At 45.3% G+C, this 16,490-nt stretch overlaps 2 protein-coding genes across 2 annotated transcripts in view; both read left to right on the forward strand.

Annotated features, from left to right (window-relative positions):
• GRIK4 (glutamate ionotropic receptor kainate type subunit 4) overlaps positions 1–13,039 on the forward strand; it is a 501,670-nt gene extending 488,631 nt beyond the window's left edge. Inside the window, exons 19-20 of the mRNA XM_061440611.1 lie at positions 6,787–6,905; positions 10,536–13,039. Of these exons, the coding sequence (XP_061296595.1) occupies positions 6,787–6,905; positions 10,536–10,895 (479 nt within the window). The 3' untranslated portion in view covers positions 10,896–13,039. The remainder of the gene's footprint in view (positions 1–6,786; positions 6,906–10,535) is intronic.
• A 2,511-nt stretch (positions 13,040–15,550) lies between these two features.
• Positions 15,551–16,004, forward strand: LOC133261183 (large ribosomal subunit protein eL30-like). The gene has a single exon (XM_061439703.1). The coding sequence runs from the start codon at positions 15,612–15,614 to the stop codon at positions 15,957–15,959; it is 348 nt and encodes a 115-aa protein (XP_061295687.1). The 5' UTR covers positions 15,551–15,611; the 3' UTR covers positions 15,960–16,004.
• Positions 16,005–16,490: the final 486 nt, after the last annotated feature.

The raw sequence follows: 16,490 nt of genomic DNA on the forward strand, positions 1-16,490 counted from the left end.
CTTCCAGTCCAGCGTTTCTCATGATGTACTCTGCATATAAGTTAAATAAGCAGGGTGACAATATACAGCCTTGACGTACTCCTTTTCCTATTTGGAACCAGTCTGTTGTTCCATGTCCAGTTCTAACTGTTGCATCCTGACCTGCATACAAATTTCTCAAGAGGCAGATCAGGTGGTCTGGTATTCCCATCTCTTTCAGATAAATTGTAAAGTGCCCCTTCTATAATTTTTATTTCGATAAATTGCAAAATTTATCAGATGCGTTTCCCATCCCTCTTCTATTCTGTTGCTTTTCCGACCCTTATGCCATCACTGTCTCCAGAATCTGCTAAGGTCTAGTCAACAGATGTCATGATCGATGCAAGAAGAAATGGCAAACTTAGTTTCACAGTCCTCAGCGGTGCAAACATGATGATTCACTTTGTATTTTCTGAAAAGGTTATGTAGGTCAGCTCATATATGGGCAAGTAAAGTTGTTATTTACAACAAATAAGTCCATAGAGATGGGGCCATTTAATATATTTGCATGAATGTAGGTGAATGTGGCTCTGGATTGTTTTTATTTATTTAGTTGCTAAGTCACGCCTGACTCTTTGCGATCCCATGGACTGTAGCCCTCCAGGATCATCTGTCCGTGGGATTTCCCAGGCAAGAATACTGGAGTGGGTTGCCATTTCCTTCTCCAGGGGATCTTCCTGACCCAAGGATCAAACCCTGGTCTCCTGCATTGGCAGGCGGATTCTTTACTGCTGAGCTGCAAGGGAGCTTCTAGACTCTGAATTAGTAAGTGCTTGAAAATCATATCGGTCAAAGAAACCATGTTCTTATCAAATGTTGTCAATCTGGAAGACTGCACCAAGCTTCAGCACCTAGCATAGTGCTCAGCTCATGGGAGCTTCTCAAGAAGGATGTGTTGACTGATGTCAAAGACAAAATACACTGCCTCCTAAAGGGATTGTGGTACCAGTCTCTCCTCTCTCTGCCCCTGCCACGTGACTCCTGTTGCCTCTGCCTCTTTGCTTCCCAGGCTCCCATTCAAAAGGAACTGTCCTGCCTTGCATTTGCAGATTTCCACAGGACCATCTGGAGATATGCACGGGTTTTAAGGTCTGGGATATATGTGCACCTGAATCCAAGAGGTGACTATTTGCTGGTCAGAACCAAAGGCAGAGCAGGTGGCTGGGTGGGTGGGTGGAGATTCAAATCTATTCAGAGATACTCCCTTGGAGGTGGCCCATTCCCCTCTGTGGTTCTGGAGACAGCATTCTTCATTTGCATCTGTCAACTATCATTTGTATTTGTGGGCAATCTGTGAATGACACCAAAGTTAGTCTTTAATCCACTGAGAGTTTATGGGGAGAGTTTGATTCCACTTTAGTTTAATAGTCTTACTTCTGGGACCCAACTGAGCCTTAGAAACTCGTGTCAGGTACATCTCAGTTTGAAAGCCATCTGTCTGGATGGCTTCTGTGTGGTCTTGTCTGAAGAAGGGGTGGGGGTGATAAGATGACTCCAGTACAGGTGTGGAGGCATCTATGGGTGCATCATGGGCCTTGGGGTCAGACTGGAGGGAGGCCACAGGACAGGCTGCTCTGAGTGATGGCTGTGAGCCGGGGAAGGCGTCTGACTTCTAGGAGAATGACTAATGACGATGTTAATGGAACCGCTGCTCCCTCCTAACTCTGCTTCCCGCTCACTCCCCACTCCATCTGTTTCTCAACTGCAACTCTGCCAGCAATCTATTCTTGCCTCCCTTTTCCAATAAGTTCCTAAAGGCACGAGCAGTATATAAGCCCCGCTCCTACGGGGAGGGAGCCACTCAGCCCGGAGTCAGCATGCTGGAGCTGACAGCCCTGATTAACATGCTGGTCTTGAAACAGGAGAAGCTGGGAAAGAGAGGCTGTGGGGTGTTTCACTGACTCATAGTTTCTACCAGAACCCCATTTAAACCTAAGCTCCTTTAAGAAGCTTTCCCTCACCTGATCAAGATTATCCCAGCACAGATCACCTGTTTGTTTATAACTCTCCCCTAGCCCCACCCCCAGACCTGCTCAGGACCACGTACTGTCAAGTCCACATTGTGGACCATCCATGTCATGTTCAGTCCCACTTTGGCCAGCCATTTAGTACAATCTGGGCCATCTGTCTGTGTCACCAGGCTAGGATAATTGGATGAGGGCTACTGCTCAAACTCTCAATCATGTCTGACTCTGCGACCCCACAGACTGTAGCCCCCACGCTCCTCTGTCCATGGGATTTCTCAGGCAAGAATACTGGAGTGGGCTGCCGTTTCCTCCTCCAGGGAATCTTCCCAACCCAGGGGACAAACCCACATTGTCTCTTACATCTCCTACACTGGCAGGCGGATTCTTTACCCCTAGTGCCACCTGGGAATAATAGATGAGGACTGGCCCACTTTATTACTAATTTAAAAGCATTTGATTAGGAGTGAGTACATATCACAATATGAATCCAAAGTTTTGGGTAATGCAGGCATCTACACCTGTGATGTCCTTATCCTCTTTCTGTCAGCTCGTTTTTTAAACAAGCATTTATTGACTCTTACGATGGGCCATGATTGTGGTTTTACAGAGCTGAACAAGACGTGGATCCCCCTCTCAAGGGAATCACAGTCTAGTGGGAAATCAAGGTATCTACATTAAACTAATGATTATTCTGTGCAGTTTTAGAGTGATACAAGATGTATTAGAAATCTTCTGACCAGAAAGATCACTCGGGCAACTACATGGATGGTAAAGTTGAAAAGCACAGGCTGTGTGCAGAGAAGTTATTTTGGAGTCTTCAGCCAAAGTCCAGGCAAGAGATGGTGGGGGCCTGAGCTAGGGACGTGGTAGGAGAGACAGAGAGAAGGGTAAGAAATTAAAAAGCATTTAGGAGGTTAAATCAGCAGGACAGTACACGGAGGAGAGGCAAGAGACCCAGTGCAGGGAAATAGGAGAATATGCTTCAGAGCCGGCAAAGACAATTGAGAAGCCTGGGGGAGAGCAGAGAGCAATGGCTTCATGAAAAAAAGGAGGAAGAGGAAGTTCCCTGATGGTCCCATGGTTAGGATTTGCCACTTTTACTGCTGTGGCCCAGGTTCAGTCCCTGGTCGGGGAAATGAGATCCCAACAACCTCACAGTGTAGACAAAAAAAAAAAAAAAATGCAAAAAGGGGTTGGTTGACAATGTCAAGTGTTACAAGAAGTCATCTAAGTTCAGGACTGGAAATTTTCTGATAGATTAGAAACCAAATGTTCATTGGTGACCCTGATGAACTTGGTTTTAGCGGTACAAAACAAAATTTCATGGGATGACAAGTAAATATTCAGGAGGATAAAAGTGAATTCAGAGCACAATCATTTTCTCCTTTAGATACCATAGACAGGTCACCTAGCACCTAAAAGCTTTTCTTGAGTGTCCAAAACTATGTTTGAGGTCTGAAAAAAATTATTAGCTTCAAAATGCAAAAAGAAAACTGCTAAATTAAGTTGACGTGTAATTAAATATCTCCAAGATGTAACATTGCTTCAACTTCATTAACTTTAAATTTAATATTCATAAAAACTTCACTACATTTAGAAACAATTTTTTCAGCTTGGTTTTTCTCCTTTTGCAAACATTCTCTTATATGCACAACAACTGCTAAGAAATCACAGCCAATTATACATTAATCGTTGCTTGCCACTCCGTCACATCAGAAGCAGAATTTTAAAAATGCATTTAACATACAATGTGGGTACATTTTCTTTTTGTTTCGTGTGGGCTGGGGCCTCCAACTGTAAGTGTTTTAAGAGCTGTCTTAAAATAGTTCTGATATAGACAAACTGCTTCTAAAAGCTTGGCCAGGGAAGAAAGGAAAAAAGAAAGGTATTCACTAGACAGAGCTGGAAGGAGGAGACGGATTTTTTATTTTTCTTTTTTAATTTTTAATTAATATTTTATATTGGAGTATAGCCAAGTAACAATGTTGCGATAGTTTCAGGTGGACAGCAAAGGGACTCAGTCATACCTATACATGTATCCATCTCCCCCAAACTCCCCTCCCATCCAGGCTGCCACGTAACATTTAGCAGAGTTCCCTGTGCTATACAGGAGCACCTTGTTGGTTACCCATTTTAAATATAGTAGTGTGTAGACATTGATAAGAAGGGAAAGACTTGAGTGTGTTTTCGTGCTGAGGGAAAAAGCCAGTGGGGAAGACAAGACTGGGGAGGGCCAGGATGGGGACAGAGGGCAACAGGGAAACACTAGAGCCCAGATGGCAGAACTGGGCCTGAGTGGAGAATGCCTCCTCTGCAGAAACACGAGGGGAGGTTGAGTTCCTAAAAGGGGATCCTAATCTTTTTTCTGGAGCTGAAGCTTCAATACTTTGGCCACCTGATGCAAAGAGCCAACTCACTGGAAGAGACCCTGATGCTGGGAAAGATTGAAGGCAAAAGGAGAAGGGGGTGACAAAGGATGAGATGGTTAGATACCATCACCAGCTCAATGGCCATGAATGTGAGCAAACTCCGGGAGATAGTGGAGGACAGAGGAGCCTGGCATGCTGGTCCATGGGGTCCCAAAGAGTTGGACACGACTTAGTGACTGAAAACAGTGTTTTCTCTATATCAGGCAGAACTATCTGAAGGTGATAGGAAAGTCCATGGTACCTCAACAGTCACTTGGGGCTCTGTTTACCTAAACAGGCGGGCCTCCTTGGCATCAGTTATCACTTCCCCTTCACTGGGGAGCCCTTTCTCCACAGGGGCCGGCTGGAGAAACTGGTTAGTCCATGATGTTTAGGTGAATGTTCTAAAACCCGGTTTTCACCACCCCTAAAGCTGTGGCTGCACACCCCAGCTAGATTCTTGGGGCATTCCCCCTTAAGTGTTTCTTTTGTGTCTGTGATATTCCTGTGGTCAAAGTGAAGTGAACTCGCTCAGTCGTGTCCGACTCTTTGCGACCCCGTGGACTGTAGCCAGCCAGGCTCCTCTGTCCGTGGGATTCTCCAGGCAAGAATATTCTGCCTAAATGGTTCCAGGTTAGAGGGACAGGCCATCAAAGAAGCCCAAGCACCTTCCTCCTGGAAGGAAGAAATCTACTCCAAACTCTATATGCGTTCCCTTAAAACTGAGTTTTTAAGTTGTCTCTTGGTTTTGATTATTCAAAATAGAGGATGTTGTATTCATGCAGGTCCTCAAGAGTTGGCTGTGTGGACCTGCAGACCAGAGTATATAACCCATTGGGTGCATTCATGATGTGAGCCCTTGGAGTAGCAGATTATTAGTATAGGCAGATGCTGTGCCACGCTGTGTTATTTTAAAAACAAAACAAAAACCAAAAAAACAAGACATTCACTTGAGGCTTTGTGAGAGGAAACCCAAGGCATCTTGAAATGGCTAGGCAGGGATATTTTTCCAGCTTTGCCAAGTACAGGAAGCAGTGTCAGATTTCTGCTCCTAAACCCTGGTTCATCTCAGCGTTGCAAGACGCTGGCTCTCCCTGACACGACATAGCTCCCTGTCCCATGAGGGCACTGCTGGTTGAACAGACACTCAAAACGTGCAAGTATTCAGGAAGAGCATAGGAGGGAAGCCACGCTCTTGGCACTTTCCTAGATAAAAGCTGCTTTTAGATTTATGATTGTGGCCCCTGGTGAGTCAGAGTTTCATGTGTGTCTGACATTCCCCCCCCCCAAAAAGCATCCAGTTACATAGCTAATGTGGTGTTTGACATTGCAGAAGTGAAACAACCATATAATTCTAGAAGTATTTGTTAAGTATATGTTATGTGGATGGTCATCATACTAGGAAGTGAGGTTATAACCAGATATTGTGCCTAACTTGAAGAAACTTAGCTATGTACAATGCTTTCCCAAATACCAATTGGCAAACAAATTTTAGGCCTGGCTGGAAAAGAACCACCTGTGAAATGCATTTAAAAATACAGATTCCTAGGCATCATTTCCAGAGGTAGGGATTCCGTAGGTCTAGGGTAAGGACTAGGGATCTGTGTTTTTAATGAGCTTCCCAGATGGTTCTGATGGCCTTTAGGTTTGGGAGCCACTGGTCTGGTGGAATAAAAAGTTTTACTTTCCAAGGAAGTATTTTAGTAACATGCTGACACAGATAAGTAAAAGAAACTTTTTTCTATCCACAGTTAGGTTACAAGTTTTTTATATCCATAGATATAAATGGCTTTATATCAAGCAAACACAGTGTTAGGAAGATTGACTACATTTTTGTGAAACAGCTAGAATTTGCTGGTATTTTGATATCATTGTTATCGTTGTTGTATAGTCGCTAAGTTGTGTCCGATTCTTTTGCAACCCCATGGACTGTAGCCCACCAGGCTTCTCTGTTCATGAGATTTCCCAGGCAAGAATACTGGAGTGGGTAGCCATTTCCTTCTCCAGGGGATCTTCCTTATCCAGGGATCGAACTTGCATCTCCTGCATTGCAGGCGGATTTTTTACCACTGAGCCACCTGGGAAGCCCTTTGGTATCTATAGGCGAAATCCAATTTTGCCTGAGCCCATTTTCATAAGATGACCACCACTCCCGCCCCAAGAAGCCTCTCACCAATCTCCTCCATCTGCATCTACATCCCCTTCCCCTCTTCTCCTCCAGCTACGCTCTGCTTTTGTTTCAAAAGAATAATTATATCTCAGGGAACATGTGTGTAAAGCATCTACAAGTCTCAAGTGCTGGTAATTCAAATAACATTCAACATTTTTCGTAGAATAATTATGTCTTCCAGCTCTTTTACGCTATTTTTTTGTTTGTTCTCACTTTCTTACAGGACTAGGAATGGAGAATATTGGTGGAATCTTTGTGGTTCTTATTTGTGGCTTAATCGTGGCGATTTTTATGGCTATGTTGGAGTTTTTATGGACTCTCCGACACTCAGAAGCGACTGAGGTAAACCTTCTAATGGGTATGACCTATATAGTGTTGGCAGGCAGGGCAAAGTTCAGAGGCTCATGCAGGGACAAAGGTCACTTCAGACAGAGCCTGTGAAATCCCACAGGAGGGTAGGGGGCCCATGGATTTAGCACAACTGTGATTTAAGGTATAGTATTAAAAGGAAAAACAAGCAAAAGTAACCAGGTTACAATGGAAACAGTGGCTTTGGCTCTTCCATCTTAAGTATGTTTTTTGCCTTGCAGGTAAAAGCTGTCTAGAGCTATTATCCTAATTCATGAGAGCTCAAAATGGCATCTTCCTTCTCAGAGATTTGGAAGACGTTTAATTCTCAGACCTGTGACTTAGAAACTGGGTTAATTACGCTTCACACAGATGGAGGAGTCTAAGAAGGAGGAAAAAGACTTTATCCAATTGTAGCCCCATTCTACCTCCTTACACGCTACTTGCATTATTTGTTTGTTTTAATTGGGGTATAATTGCTTTACAGTGTTGTGTTAGTTTCTGCTATACAATGAAGTCCATCAGCTATATGTGTACACATGTCCCCTCCCTCTTGAACCTACCTCTAGGTCATCGCAGAGCGCCGAGCTGAGTTCCCTCTGCTATACAGCAGCTTCCCATTAGCTATCTATGTTACCCATGGGATAGAGAGCAGTATGGAGGTTCCTCAAAAAATTTAAAAAAAAAACTAAAGTATACTGGCATCTATCTCAGTCTCCCAACTCCTGATTGTCCTAAAATCTCTCTCCCTAACTGACACTGGAGAAACAGCTCCTAACAATAACTAAGGGTCCAGGGCTCCTATAAACCTCTGTGGTCCAGCCTCATGTAGGGCCTCGATTTAACACAGCTCACCAATCTCTTCCTCTTTCTCATGCCCCCTTAGGACTTTCAAGCCATCACCCACTCCTCATAACCCTTTGCTCCTTCATGACTAATGTTCCCTCCTGTCTCACCAAGAGATCAGGAGTGACCAGCCCCCACTGAAGATCACCGCCTTAAAAATCCATCCACAGCTGGAGCCACCCCTGGGCCTGCCTCGCATGTTCTGGTCACCCCTCCACCTCGTTCCCATCTTTCCTCAGCTCCTCTAGGATTATCCTTTTTCTCTCATTTATTTTTTCTCCCTGTTCTCTCCCCGAAGTCCACAACTACACTAATGTTTATCCCATAGTCTCAAGTAACAGCCATGTTACTATTGCTCTTGCCCTCCCTCTCTCCTCTTGCAAACCCAGGTAATCCACTGCCTCTACCTCCCTGTCTCACCTCCCATTCTGGCCTCACTCAAGGACCTCTGCCCTGAAAGGTTGTGGCTAAGAGGCCTGACCCCTCCCAATGAACAAAACCAGAAGATAACCCACTGGGCCTTATTGGACCTCAGTGTGGCCCTTGATGAAGTGGGAAGTTCCTTCCAGAACTCTTTCTTCCCTTGCCTTGCCTGCTCCAGACTCTCTTGGTTCCCCACATCCTTCTCTCTTTAGCATTACTGGCTCTCTTCCTCCATCTGCTCCTTAAACAGTGATGCTCGTACCTCTCCCTAAGACCTCATTTAGGTGTTCCTTGCCCTCTGAAACCTTCCCCACATCTCCTGCCTTCTCCCCCAAATCAGAACGCTACTCATTTCTCCTCCCTTCCACCACCCCTGTAACCAGAGCATAGAGCAGTCACACACTGTGTGCCAATTATTTTCACATCAGCCTGGTTACTAGACATTTTGCTACCCGAAAGTAAGGACTTGGTCTTTAGTGTCAGTATTCCCACTACTAAGAATTTGATACTTAGTTGACAGTCATTACATGTATGTTGGTATATTCTGTCACATATAATAGATTAGGCAGGAGATGATGCTTTTGTTATTATTAGAAGCACAGAGAAGTCAAGACTTGCATAGAGTCTCTGCTATTTATTGACAGTCTTGAGTCTCATCCTGACTCAGGCCGTGTTCCATTAGGGGAGTCTACTTCTCTGTAGCTGCTTCAGGTAGAGGATCTGTGTAAGCTGGGTTATTTTCCCAAGAACTCGCCCATGTTCTGGATGTACCTTGAAAAATTCAGTGAGGAGTTCAAGCTCTCCCAACATCTAGAAAGAAGAGTAAAGGCTACATGAACAATTTGATTATGGTAAAGCAACTTCCCGTTTCTGCTGATAGAATGGGAAGACTGGAAGAGAGAACATGAAAGAAAAGAAAGTTCCTTCTCCCATCCTGGGGGCAAAAAGTGTCCTTTCCAGCACAGAGTAGAGAACAAAGCAGAGCATGTACTCACTCTGAAGTAGGTAGGTGTAGATTCAACTTCTAGGTCAGCTATTTGTTAGTTGAATAAGTCTAGTAAAGTATATAAATTCTTTGAGCCTCCATTTCCACATCTGTGAAATGGGTATAACTATGATAGTCATGGGCTTCCCTGGTGGTTCAGATGGTAAAGAATTCACCTGCAATGGAGGAGACCTGGGTTCAACTCCTGGGTTGGGAAGATTCCCCTGGAGGAGGGCGTGGCAACCCACTCCAGTATTCTTGCCTGGAGAATCCCATGGACAGAGGAGCCTGGGAGAGCTTGAACTCCTCACTGAATTGTTCAAGGTACATCCAGACCATGGGTGAGTTCTTGGGAAAATAACCCAGCTTGCATAGACCCTCCACCTGAAGCAGGTACAGAGAAGTAGACTCCCCTAATGGAACAATTAATGGAACAATGCGGGCGATCGAAAAAAGTCGGACACGACTGAGCGACTAAGCACAGCACATGGTTGTCATGGTACAAGTTGAAGATTCTTCATTCACAATTCTGAAACCTAAAAAGCTCAGTTCAGAAAGTTCCAAGTTTTTTGTTTGATGCCAGCGTATTTGGTGAGAAACCTCGACTTGGACTTGTATGAGGCTAATGTTTATGGTCTTTCTCTCACTTGGGGTGAGCATATATACCTTTTGCTATTAATGTGTTTGAATGCAGGGTTTTCCCCAGAGCCCACTGGAACAGATACATAATGTATTTTATGTTCACTGTATTACCTTGTCCAAATCCAAAATATTCTAAAACACAGCTGGACCCAAGAGTTTCTTATCAGGAGAGCTGCAGGAGTAGATGGCTGTTGTACAGTTCTTGTTAGAACAGCAGCCTCTCCAGCCATAACCAGCTGATTAAAAGAAATGAGACTTTTTAGCCTGAGAACAGAATGTTCATGGAGACAGGGCTGCTTTTTCAAATACTTGAAAGACTGACATCTGGTAGAGGGATTACTTATTTAGTCAGCTTCAAGGTCCAAATTTAACTGGGATCCATGGATGACAATTTCAGGGAGAGGAATTAAGTCAGTAGAAGGAAGCAGCGTTTAAGGGAAATATGCAAAACTGGTAGGGGCGCTTTCCCACCGCGGTGAGATCACTGTCTTTGAAGGTGTTCGAAGTTGAAACAACCAGCTGGTAGGGCTGTTGCACACGATGGTATGGAGGATGTTTGAATATTAAATAGCGGGTGGAAGTAAGAGGATGAGTTGAAAGACCATCGATCATTTACGATGATAAAATTCTGAAACTCTGCGCCCTGATCGCTCGCCCGAACTAGCACGCTGGGGACCATATGGGGCTGCTCTTGAAAGATGGGGCTATGACCTTCCCATGTCCTGCAGGGGTCCGTCTGCCAGGAGATGGTGAGCGAGCTGCGCAACATCATCTTATGCCAGGACACTGTCCATCCGCGGCGGCGGCGCTCTGGGCTGCCGCCGCCCCGGCCCCCCATCCCGGAGGAGCAGCGCCGGCCCCGGGGCACCGCGACGCTCAGCAACGGCAAGCTGTGCGGGGCCGGGGAGCCAGACCAGTTAGCGCAGAGACTGGCCCAGGAGGCCGCCCTGGTGGCCCGCGGCTGCACGCACATCCGCGTGTGCCCCGAGTGCCGCCGCTTCCAGGGCCTGCGGGCGCGGCCGTCCCCGGCGCGCAGCGAGGAGAGCCTGGAGTGGGAGAAGACCACCAACAGCAGCGAGCCCGAGTAACCCTGCCGCCGCCGAAGATGCTCCGCTCCTCTGCCCGCTGCGGGGGCGGGATGCGCCGGGCCGGCGCTTGCTGCCTGCCGGGCCCTCGGACTTGTACAGCGTCCACCCTTCTCTCCGGATTTTGGATCCAGTAACTTTACAAACAGATCAAAGAGCCTGACGCCCCAGCCGGAGGCGGCGCCCTGGTCCGGGGAGCTGGGGCCACCCCAGAGACGATGCGCCCAAGTGGCAAGGGACTCTCTGCCTCCTAGCCACAAGCCCCCACTCCCCTCAGTGGGCCTTCCCATCCCGCCAAAACTACAGAGTCCGGGTGGGGGTCCCTGTCCAGACCGTCAGATGAATTGGTGGCATCATCAGTGGAATTTCCCCCTAGGAAGGGGCCATTGTACCCTGGGTCTAGTTCTTACAGGAAAAAAAAAAAATTAAACTCAACAGGGAAGTTTTTCTTTTCTGGATTTGTATATTTTTGTTAATGTTCTTTTGTTGTCTCTTTTGCCTTCCTTCCCTTCTTTGTTGTCTCAATTCTCTTCCCTTGTTTTGCTTTCTTGGGGAGGCGGGGAGGCTGGATTAGGGATTGGAAGTCACCATAATCTCTGTTACCATTTCCCTAAATTTTAGGATATGGAGCAGCCAGTGCATCAAACTCCAGGTGCTGAATTCTCCTTTCTGTGTGGTGACCGGGGACACAGGGGCATGGAGGAGAAGGCTCTTGGGAAGAATTAGGTGGAGAGTCTCCAATAAAGGTCCATTAAAGTAATTTTTAAAACGTCCCAAACCAATGAACTCAAAGTTGACTGAGAGAACTTGAAATGCCTGAGAGGTTAATATGTCCCTTCTTTCTGTTTCTCTTTTTGACTTTCACTGTGATTGGGTTTGGTGTGGTCTTTGATGAAAGTGATCTCTGAGAAGGAGAGAAGAGAGAGGAGTGCAGAAGGCATTGACTATCCCAGGGCTGGTTTAAGGAGCAGAGAGGGTAAATGCAAACTTCCTGGACAGTGGCCTTGGCTCAGTGTTCATGGGGTGGGAGGTGGGGAGAGGATGGGGCCCCCTGCTGGTCCGGTGCAGACTTTGTTACCTGCACCTCTTTTTAACAAAATTCAGTAGCTGCCTATGAAGCCAGAGCTATCCTGGATTGGGTGACTTCTTGCTACTAGATGGGAGACCTGGGTACAAGCGCGCACGTGTGTGTGTGTGTGTGTGTGTGTGTGTGTGTTTATTATATAGAAAGACCATAAATAATCAAGACTTTGCCAGGTTCCTGGGAGAGAGGTAGGGTCTTGTGGCCAGTGCACAGGCCTGGGAACTAGGAACTCTTGAGTTCTTACCGACACATGGGCAGTAGCCCCCTTGTATGACTTCACATGAAGCATCTCACTTCTCTTCCATCTGCACACTCAGAGTTACTGATGCTTTCCAGGCTGTCAGTTGCCTGCAAAGTGCTTCTCTACTTGTGAGATGCTTGAGGGTCCACAGCATCTTCTGACGGGAGGGGCAGCCTTCCCAGCAGCCACTTGGTCTTTGCTTGGCTTCTCCAGTTGGGAGGTTCACACACAGAGTTCTCATGTTCTGATGGAAAACAAATTCTATGCAATTTCTGTTTGTCAGTTTAGAAAATCCAGAGGGAGAGAGAGCTAAATAGCTACGACGATCACCTCCCCCACCGTCAACACCTTGAATCGAAATTGTCCTCCCATTGTTTCTGTTCTGAATGTACTAACGTAAAGACCCCTTTGGAAGACGACGAGCTTAATTCCATGTTTTTGCCATCGACATTAGGTTGACATCTTCTTTGTGCCAGGACAGTTGGTTAGAGCAGCCATCCTGGGGGTACCCTGAGGCATCAAATAAAGGATACCGGTTTTGTACTAGGCTGACCTCTTCTCTCACATGAATTTGAGTCCTCTTACTTTTTCCTCTTAACTCATCAAATGTCAGCAAGCTCTGCAGACACGAGTCTTTTTTTTTAAACCTTGCTCGCTTGAACCACCTGAAGGAACACAGACTTGGCGGGAAGGGCACCTGGAGGCCGACAGACTGCAGACCAAAATGGTGCCACGATGCCCTCAACTCCAGCCCTTGCTTCGCACAATGTGGTCCCTACTGTCAGATCACATGTGGAGCAGGAAGGGTTTGTTTTTTTGTTTTTTTTTTAAAGACAAATAAAACTCATTTTTATGAGCAAGACATCTTGATCAATAACAAACTTTTTTTAATGGATTAGTGAAGTAAATGTCCCCATGAATCATTTATAAAGTCTGTTTCTTTCACGGAATAAAGATAAGACTGGTGGCGCAAGGCAGTTTCTATCAGCTGCAGAAACCATTGTTGCACCTCGCTCAAGCTGCTGCGTGAACTTGCAACCAGCTAGTTCTCTTCCTTGGTTCGTCTCCACTTTTATCTGTTGGTTGTTGCCTTTCTTTTCCATTCTGTATTTTCTATCTGACTCTGTATACTGTATAAAGCTGTTTTTTCTTGTCTGTTTATCTTTCTTCGACTGGAATATTTACAATAAAACAGAAAGAAACCCTGAAATGTTAGTGATGGATGAAAGCTGTCTGGGTTTCGAAAGAGTGGTTTGGTGTGTCCAAAATCCAGGTACTCTGAAAGCAAATAAAAATATAAACCCACATTTTGTCTTCCCCTCCACCTGCCCTTCTCTCTTGCCCTCTCTTCAGTTCCCACCCCCTTCAGCTCTTTGTTCAGACCCCAGAAAAACCTAGGTGGCTTCTTTCAGTTTGTAGTCCTGGAGACAGAGTCAATCCCCACCTCCCACCCCCAAACGGATACACATGTTAATGAAGTTCAGGATTCATAGGGTTTTGTCTTCCTAAATGCACTTTCACAGAATAGTCATCTATTGATACCTAGGGTAACTCTAGTCAGATATCACCCCAGATTCCACTGGGAGCTTGAAGATTACATCAATTAAAATATAATACTTTGCTTTATTTCTTTTAATTGCCTTGCAGGGCCCCAACGGTCACAAGATCTCTACCTCAGAACCCAGGTGGGGTGTAAGTTGAGTACGTAGATGGCCAAAAATCTTTTGGCTTCCTCTAATCCAATGCTCATATGAGAATATTCATCCTGGGAACTTGCCAACCGGCCCTCTTATTGGTTAGGTGAGACCGAAATATCATGATAACCAATCCGCCTGGGGCTTCTCTGTGAAAGTTTATTAGTTTGGAATTCCAAGGAGTTTAATTTTCTTTGGGAATCCAAGGGGGACTTCCCATGGTGCAGAAGGCCAGAAAGGGCCGGGGCATTTCAGACTCGGCAGGCTGGTGGTTTGAGTGAAGCTTGAGAGAACCATTTGTAACCCTCCCTCCAGTGGGGTGTGCACAGCAGTAAAGCAGTCTGGACACGATAAGGGGGATTTGGTTCCCTGATGGGTAGGCGACTCTCTGGAGGTAATAACAAAGAGGCCTGTTGGGAAAATTCAGAGAAGGAATCCTTTCATAAAGATTTCACTTAAAGCTAGTGCTTCCTATGGGACCTCTCAAAGAGAAAAATTAAGCCTTTAGTTGCTTTGAGCTGTTCGCTTGTCTTTCTGTGAAAGGTGGCTTCTCCCCACAACCCCACAGGCAAATCCTCCAACATTAGCCAAACAGAGTGCCTCAGGGGCTGACAACCGGGGATCCTACTGCATGCCTCAAAGATTGGTGATGACGTGCCTTTAGAGAACTCCTCTCATGGAAAAAATATTCGTTATTGCTGTTTAGTCGCTGAGTCTTGTCCAACTCTTTTGCGACCCCATGGACTGTAGCCCACCAGGCTCCTCTGTCCATGAAATTTTCCAGGCAAGAACACTGGAGTGGGTAGCCATTTCCTTCTCCAAGGGATCTTCCGGACCCAGGGCTCAACCCAAGTCTCCTGCCTTGAAAGGTGGATTCTTTATCATCTGAGCCACCAGGGAAGCTAGAAATAACAGGTGTTGATTGCAGAGGAAAAAGTCTCTAAGTTTTAAAACTGAGGAGGTCAACAACCCCTCTGTAATTTAAGGGCAACCTGGAAAGAGCAGTTCTGTCACTATCAACAGAATGTTATCCTTCAAATTCTATTAATTTCATACTAATTTCCAAATCTGAATGAAAACATATTAATGTTACCGTAAGAACTGGCACGAAGATCAAGAAAGAAAAATGCTTGTGAGGGGAGTAGAATGGAAAACAAACTCTCTGATCAGAAATGGCAGAAAAGTTGATGGCCTAAGAAGAATCATAAAGAGGTTGAGTGTAGGGACTTCCCTGGCAGTTCAGTGGTTAAGACTGCTTTCCAATGCAGGGGGTGAAGGTTCGATCGCTGGTCAGGGAGCTAAGATCCCATGTAATGTGCAGCCAAAAAGCATAAAAGAGAAGTAATATTGCAGCAAATTCAATAATGACTTTTTTTAAAAAGGAGTTGAGCATATAATCTGCTCATATATTAAGTGAGACCATGCATGTAAATATTTTAGTGGTCAGGATTGAAGGAAATGAGTCAGAGAACCAATGCATTGTAACTGAGTTGTATCTGGGTAGTTTAACTTATTTACAAAGGTAAATATATAGAGTCTTACTGCAAATATGTAGAGTCTGTATTATAGAGGATGGAGGTCAGACACATAAGCGCAATGATCCTCTTGCCAGAAAATTAGCTAAAGAATCCTGCTGCTCACTCCCTGGCCATCTTGGTGGCTGCTCTTGGTTGGAGGCATCCCGCATCTAAGGCAAGAAGATGGTGGCTGCAAAGAAGACGAAAAAGTCACTGGAGTCGATCAACTCTAGGCTCCAGCTGGTTATGAAAAGTGGAAAGTACATGTTGGGGTACAAACAGACTCTGAAAATGATCAGACAAGGCAAAGCAAAACTGGTCATCCTCACCAACAACTGCCCAGCCTTGAGGAAATCTGAAATAGAGTATTATGCCATGTTGGCCAAAACTGGTGTCCATCACTATGGTGGCAATAATATTGAATTGGGCACAGCATGTGGAAAATACTACAGAGTATGCACACTGGCTATCGTTGATCCAGGTGATTCTGATATTATTAGAAGCATGCCAGAACAGACTGGTGAAAAGTAAATCATGTACAATTATTCTTTAATAAAACTGGCCAGAGCTTGTTTTTTTTTTTTTTTTTAAAAAAGAATCCTGCTAACCCTTCAGAATCCCTTGTACCCAATCCAGTGTTCTCTCTTGACTATGGCAGAAAAGTCAGAGGGGAACAGGGACCAAGAGGCCTGTCATCCTGTTGGGAATTATTCTTAGATTCGTGCGTGACCTTGAGAGGGTGTTTCTTCAGTCTACAGCCCCACATTAGAGTCTGTGTCTGTCTTCTGTCTGAGAAGACAACAGTTACCTGTAAGAAACAGTGAAGATAAAGCACAAAATATCCAAGTGCTGGAGTGTGTGATTTGGAATCAAATCATGTAGACATTCCGAGAGGCTGAAGATTCCAGGTCATTGAGATCGGCTTAGTGGAGGAAGCAGGACGGTTTGTGACTTGGGGTTGTTAATTAATTAGTTTATTTATTTTGGACATCTAGAAAAACAAGAGTTCACTTTCCCTGGGAATGAAATATGGTTAATTCATGTTGATGGATTCAGCGCCGT

The sequence above is a fragment of the Bos javanicus genome, chromosome 15 (genome assembly GCF_032452875.1).
Source record: "Bos javanicus breed banteng chromosome 15, ARS-OSU_banteng_1.0, whole genome shotgun sequence".
In the NCBI taxonomy this organism is placed as follows: Eukaryota; Metazoa; Chordata; class Mammalia; order Artiodactyla; family Bovidae; genus Bos; species Bos javanicus.